A 6,827-nucleotide genomic window follows, 5' to 3' on the forward strand; every position below is an offset into this window, starting at 1 on the left:
GAGAGGACGGCCTGAGCCCTAGGGCTTGAGACCCACCTGGGCGACTTGGCGAGACCTCGTCTCTACAACGAATCAAAAAATCAGCTGGGCGTGGTGGCATGAGCCTGTAGTTCTGGCTACTCGGAAGGCTGAGGCGGAAGGATCGCCGGAGCCCAGTGGGGGCGAGGCTGCGGTGGCCGGGAGCGGCCCCTGCACTCCAGTCTGGGTGACAGAGTGAGACTCCAACTCAAAAAAAAAAACACCAAACCTACACAACCAGGAACATAGCGAGACTCCATCTTTAAAAGATAAAGTGTGGCCGGGCTCGGTGGCTCAGCCTATAATCCCACGCCTTTGGGAGGCTGAGGTGAGTGGATTGCCTGAGCCTGCGGGTTCGAGACCTGCCTGGGCAGCAAGACCTCATCTCTACAATAAATCAAAAAATCAGCCGGGCATGGTAGTGCATGCCTGTAATTCCGGCTACACAGAAGGCTGAGGTGGAAGGATCGCCGGAGCCCAGCAGGTGAGGCAGCGGTGGCTGGGAGTGGCCACTGCACTCCAGTCTGGGCGACTGAGTGTGACTCCAACTCAAAAAAAAAAAAGAAAGATAAAGTGTAAGCCGGGCTCGGTGGCTCAGCCTGTAATCCCGCACCTTGGGAGGCTGAGGTGAGTGAATTGCCTGAGCCTGTGGGTTTGAGCCCCACCTGGGCAACTTGGCGAGACCTCATCTCTACAATAAATCAAAAATTAGCCAGGTGTGGGAGCGCGTGCCTGTAATTCCGGCTACTCTGAAGGCTGAGGCAGAAGGATCGCTGGAGCCCAGCAGGTCGAGGCTGTGGTGGCTGGGAGTGGCCACTGCACTCCAGCCTGGGTGACAGAGTGAGACTCTGACTCAAAAACAAAAAAGAAGCACCGCTTGGCTGTTAATACGGGCTGAGGCACCTGTCTAGGTAAGGCTGTGCAAAGAGACAGACACACCCCTGGGGGCATCTGTAGCCTCCTAAGAATAGGGATCATCCCGCATGGGATTCTCTCCTCTCCAGGCAGGAGATAAGCCAATCCCACCAAACACCTAAGAAGCACAGAGCCGGAAAGGAGAGCCCTAGGTCACCAGCTCGGAAAGGCAGGGGATGAAAATGGGTCTTAAATCTGGGGAGGGCGGGTCACACCTGCAATCCCAGCACTTTGGGAGAGTGAGGCAGGAGGCTCACTTGAGCCCAGGAGTTCGAGACCAGCCTAGGCAACATAACAAAACTTCGTCTCTACAAAAATTAAAAGATTAGCCAGGCATGGTGGTGCACACCTATAGTCCCAGTGACTCAGGAGGCTGAAGCAGGAGGATCTCCTGAACCCAGGGGTTCGAGGCTGCAGTGAACTACAACGGCGTCACTGCACTGCAGCCTGGGCAGCATGGCAAGTTTGTTTCTAATTTTTAAAAATGAGTTTTAACTCAAGCCTCCACCGGAAGAAATGCCTGCGAGTGCTTGACATGTCTCCTCTAGGGTGAAAACCACGGGCCAGGGGAAAGACAACTCCTCAAAATGGGCAGATTCTACCATGAATTTGTCCAAACCCAGCTTCCATCTGGGTACACACCAAAACGCGATCCGTTCCCAGCTTCGGGAAAAAGTCAGCAGCCCACGGTTCCTTCCCCGCCCCCCAAGCTCCGAGACCAGGGACCCGCATCCCTTCTGAGTTGGCCAGGGCGGGGTAGGGCCCGGCTCTCCCAGCCAGGCAGGGCCGGCTGCTGTGTGGCCAAGAATTCCGCAGGCCGGACGCTCTTGTGAGCTTAGACTAGCCAGGGTGTGAGTGCTGACACCCGGGAGGGCAGCGGTCCGAGGGTCGCTTTTGTTCCCTTTTTTCTTTCTCTTTTTGCTTGAAAGCCAGCCTGCCAGCGCTGCCCATCAGCTCTGCAGCCCCGGCCCGGCCACCTGCAGGGAGCCTGTGGCTAGGTGGCTGGCCCGCTGGCCCTGCCTGCCGCAGGGCTGGGCACTCCACCACCATTCTGCTAAACGGCCTCATCTCAGGCCACTATGCCCTCCCAACAGCTGAGTCCATGACTCTTCCCAGGCCCCACCTTTCAGTCCTCGTGTGACGTGGACACAGTGTGGTCCCTCCTTCCGCGGCAACAAAACACCCTTGCTGTTCCCTCCTGCCTTCCTCCGAAGGCCCCTTGGCCCCTGGTTTTGCCTGTGCTTGCCTGTCACAGACCCACTGCCTGTGTCCTGAGCGGGTCTCCTCCATTCCTGCAGCTTCAGCTAACCAGGGGTCTGCCCCGAAGGGCCACTCACCCGGGCCCCGGCCGCCAGCAGCAGCTGCACGCACTGCGTCTGGCCCTGCAGACTGGCTGCGTGCAGGGGCGTGATGGAGTCCACCGTGACCTGGTTCACGCAGGCGCCACTCTCAATCAGCCGTTGCAGCTGCAGGCTCTCACCACGCTGGGCTGCCTCGTGCACGGGGGTCCGCTCCACCCAGAAACCTGGAAACGAGAGGGACCTCACACTACAACCCTGCCATCTCCATCCAGGACAAAATATTAAGCACCGGGGGTCGGGTGTGGTGATGCACGTCTGTAATCCCAGCACTCTGGGAGGCTGAGGTGGGAGGATCACTTGAGCCCAGGAGTTCAAGACCAGCCTGGACAAATTAGCAAGAACCTGTCTCTATTTTTTTTTTTTTTTTTTTAAGTTGGAGTCTCACTCTGTCGCCCAGACTAGAGTGCAGTGGCCGCTCCCGGCCACCGCAGCCTCGACCTGCTGGGCTCCGGCGATCCTTCCGCCTCAGCCTTCCAAGTAGCTGGAACTACAGGTATGCGCTACCACGCCCGGCTAGTTTTTTATTTCTTGTAGAGATGAGGTCTCGCCAAGTTGCCCAGGCGGGTGTCGAACCCGCGGGCTCAGGCAATCCACTCACCTCAGCCTCCCGAAGCACAGGATTACAGTCTGAGTCAGGGAGAGCCGTTCTGCGTGAAGCCCAGCACCCAGCACCACAGAGCAGGGTGGCCCGGCCCTGCAAATGCAAGGTCAGCATCCCCCAGCGAAAGGTGCGGGAAGGACCGCCCGGCCCCGGAAATCTATCCGTGAAGAGGGGGCACAGGAAACTCTACTATCACTTCACCGATGGGCGGGGCCAGTCCACAGGCTGTTTGCAGCCCCTGTGCGGGACCCCGGCTGTGACCAGATGCCCCCTCCCCAGGTCCCGTGCCATCTCCCTCTGGAGGGCTCGACCCTGGCAGCCCGAGACCCCCTGCAGCTGTGGCACGCGCCCTCTGGGACTGGAGTCCTGGCCCTGAATCCCAGCCTCGCTACCATGTAGCTGATCTCCCGCCGCCCCCTTGCTGAGGCAGGCGAATCGTGGGCGCAGTGGGGTCTGCTCATGGCCCTCCAGGGCAAAGTCGCAGGCAAGGTCTCCAGGTGGCCCTCCATGCAGTCCCAGCCTCCCTCCCAGGCCTCCCTGCCGGGCACACAGACTGTCTCCGGTGACATTGACCTCCATACGTTCCCAGAACGCCCAGCAGTTCCGTGCCCCAGCCATATGTGTTTGTTCCCTCCACTGCCTGAAGACGGCCTCCAGCCCCCATTCTCGCCTCCCTTCTGGCTGAAAGAGTGAGATGCCTGCTCCTCCAGGAAGCCTTCCAAGTGTGCGGCCCCCCACCCATGCCCACGTGGACGGTTTCTCCACACTAACCGCTAGTCGGCGCTCCTCCTTCCCTGGGGCGTCCCCTCAGGCGGTCCTCGGGCCCCCTAGGGTAGTACTATGGCTGACCCACCTCCGGTTCCCATGGAGGCCAGACACGCGTGTATCAGAATGAATGAGTACTCCCCAGAAGCACCTTCCCTCCCAGACTGGACTTCCTACCCCGCTGCTGGGTTCTGCCCCTGCTCCAACAAAGCCCAGCCCCCTTCCAGCCCAGACGGTGGCTGAGACCTCACGTGGTCACGCTCACCTGCTGTGGCCATGCCAGGGGCCAATGCACCAATAAAGAGAAGAACGTAGGCCGGGCATCGTGGCTCCCGCCTGTCATCCCAGCACTTTAGGAGGCCGAAGCGAGAGGACTGCTCGAGCCCAGGAGCTTGAGACCTGTCTGGGCGATGTAGAGAGACCTCGTCTCTACAAAAAAATAAAAAAAATTCACCAGGCGAGGTGGCGCACACCTGTAGTTCCAGGTACTCACGAGGCTGAGGCAGTGAGCCAGTCCTGGCGGCTGGACCCCGGCTTGGTCCTGCCTCCTCCTCTGTGTCAGGTCAGGGTCAGGGTCACGGTGACACTTCCCTGGCTTCTCGCGCTTGCCTGCAGTTTGCAAGCCTGAGCTAAGGGCCTTTGCCTCGAAAACCAGAGCATCTCACGGACGCCACCCACGTGTCTACCAGGTCACCTGGAGAAGGAGGCATGCGGGCTTCAGGATATTCACCCCACTCCCCTCCCACACCATGGCCTGACTGAGTCGGCCTGTGTGCCAGCTGGGTATGGGCCTCGCTGGCCCCCATGCCTCCGCTGGGCCCCCACACCAGTGTGAGGCCGGGCCGTGCCCCAGGGCCGAGCCTGTGGTCTGGTTCGGTAGGCAAGGGCCTTGGTGTCAGCCTAACCCCAGGGAGCCACGTCTACAGTGGCCCCCGCAAGAACCCACACACAGATTCAAATCCTGCCTCACTTACAACTAGCCACCTTGGACAGCTTACCCTCCTCGAGCCTCAGTTTCCTGGCCTGTAAAATGGGTGCTAAAATGACTGAATGAGGCTTGGCACGGTGGCTCGTGTCTGTACTCCCAGTACTTTGGGAGGCTGAGGCAGGAGGATTGCTTGAGGCCAGGAGTTTGAGACCAGCCTGGGCAACATATCGAAACCCCATCTCGGCAAAAAATAGAAAATAGAAAATAAAAAATTAGCCAGGAATGATGGCTGGTGCCCGTAGTCCCAGCTACTTGGAAGGCTGAGGCGGGAGGATCACTTGAGCCTGGGAGTTCGAGGCTGCTGTGAGATAAGATTGCACCACTGCCCTCCAATCTGGGCAAGAAAAAAAAAAAGAGAGAGAGAGAGAGAGAAAGAATGAAGTCATGCCAACTGTAAATGCTCAGCAAGTGACAGGTGCTATGACAGCCACAGGACCATGGCTGTCATGATCACCACTTCCCAGACCTGTTGGAGAGCGTGTGCAGGTTCTGGCATCTCATCTTTGCTCCATCACAAGCCTGAGCACGCACTTGGGCTCCAGGAACTCCATCCTTGCCTGAGTCCCCTGTGTGAGTCCCGCCCAGTTTCCCTGCTCAGTTCCAGGTCCTCTGCGACCCGCCCGCATCCCTTGTAAGTGGCGCAGCTGGGTGCTGGGGTCAGTTCACCAGAGCCAGCGGCTACACAGCCAGGTTCTGCGGGCCGAGGCCACCGGCAGCTTCAAAGTAGCCAGAGTGAAGAGTCACACCAGGGAAGGCAGCAAATCGGAGTTTTGTTTTTGTTCCTTTTCCTTTTTTTTTTTTCAGAGAGCCGGTCTGCCAGTGCCCCACTGAGTCATCCTGGAGCTGGAACCCTGCTCTTTGGGCCCAGGCGGCAACTCTGCAGCCCAGACCCGGCCACCTCACGGGGAGCCTGTGTCTAGGAGGCAGCTGGCCCACTGGCTATGCCTGCTGGCAGCCCAGAGCCCATCCTCCACGTCACCCGGTCTGCACCCACTCCAGTGCACTTGACCCACGCCGCCCCTTTCTTGCCCGGTCATCTCTTCACAGCCAACAGCCCCCGCCCCCACAAAGAGTGTTTCAGACTCCACCGAGGACACCCTCGAGGCAAAGCTGGTCCAGCGCGCTGGCTTTGAATCAAGGTCAAGCATCTAAGAGGTACTCTGACCTGTAGCTTGAGCCAGGAATGTTGTTCAAAGTAGATCATGAAGGGAGACTGGGGTCCTGGGGGAGAAATATCGTGTCTGAGTAAAAAACCACCTGCAGGCTCTGGAGGAAGCCCTTTCCCCAAATACCCCAGTCAACATTCTTGAAACGGGGCCCTGGTCCAGCGCAGTAGCTTATGCCTGTAGTCTCAGCACTTTGGGAGGCCAAGGAGGGAGGACTGCTTGAGCCCAGGATACAGCGAGACCTCGCCTCTGCAAAAAACTTGAAAAATCAGCCAGCCATAGCAGTGCACACCTGTAATCCTAGCTACAGGAGGCTAAGGTGGAAGGATCACCTGAGCCCAGGAGGTGGAGGCTGCTGTGAACCGTGATCGTCATGATCGAACCACACTGCACTCCAGCCTGGGTGACAGAGTGAGACCTTGGCTCAAAGACAAAAATAAAAACAAAGAAAAAGAAAAAAGAAGTGGGCCCCACCCATAAGTAGGTGCCAGAGAGACAGAGGAAGGGGCTGACCCTCAGGAACCGCCCCCCCAGAGAAGCATGAACGGGCACTGGAAGGGAAGTCCCAGGGACGGTTCTCCAAAGGTTGCTCTCAGCAGGCTCAGCTTCAGCTGTCAGGGAAAAGTTGGGGTCCCGAGTGACTTAGCCCCGCATGTCCCAGAAAGCTATGGATTTGTTACAAACATGCCTAAGTGAACGATGACAGTCAGAGCTGAAAAAACCCTGGAATCCTGTACAATCGACACTCCTGGGGAAGGACGGCCAAGGGCACCATCCTTTCATCTCTGCCTGCTCCCAAACTGCAATGAAGTGTAAGGGAACAAAGGTGGCCGGGCACAGTGGCTCACGTCTGTAATCCCAGCACTTTGGGAGGCCGAGGTGGGCAGACTGCCTCAGCCCAGGAGTTCGAGACCAGGCTGGGCAACATGGCGAGACCTCGTCTATAAAATAAATCAAAGCCGGGCTCGGTGGCTCAGCCTGTAATCCCGCGCTTTGGGAGGCTGAGGTGAGTG

General features: G+C 58.3%; 1 protein-coding gene across 1 annotated transcript in view; it reads right to left on the reverse strand.

Annotated features, from left to right (window-relative positions):
- Positions 1-2,382, reverse strand: part of ASB13 (ankyrin repeat and SOCS box containing 13) — a gene marked incomplete at its 5' end in the record, with an annotated part of 15,489 nt that extends 13,107 nt beyond the window's left edge. The window contains one exon of the mRNA XM_021709680.1: positions 2,271-2,382. Within this exon, the coding sequence (XP_021565355.1) occupies positions 2,271-2,382 (112 nt within the window). The remainder of the gene's footprint in view (positions 1-2,270) is intronic.
- Positions 2,383-6,827: the final 4,445 nt, after the last annotated feature.

This window comes from Carlito syrichta, unplaced genomic scaffold (assembly GCF_000164805.1).
Source record: "Carlito syrichta isolate Samal-C Ts95f unplaced genomic scaffold, Tarsius_syrichta-2.0.1 Scaffold273379, whole genome shotgun sequence".
Classification (NCBI taxonomy): domain Eukaryota; kingdom Metazoa; phylum Chordata; class Mammalia; order Primates; family Tarsiidae; genus Carlito; species Carlito syrichta.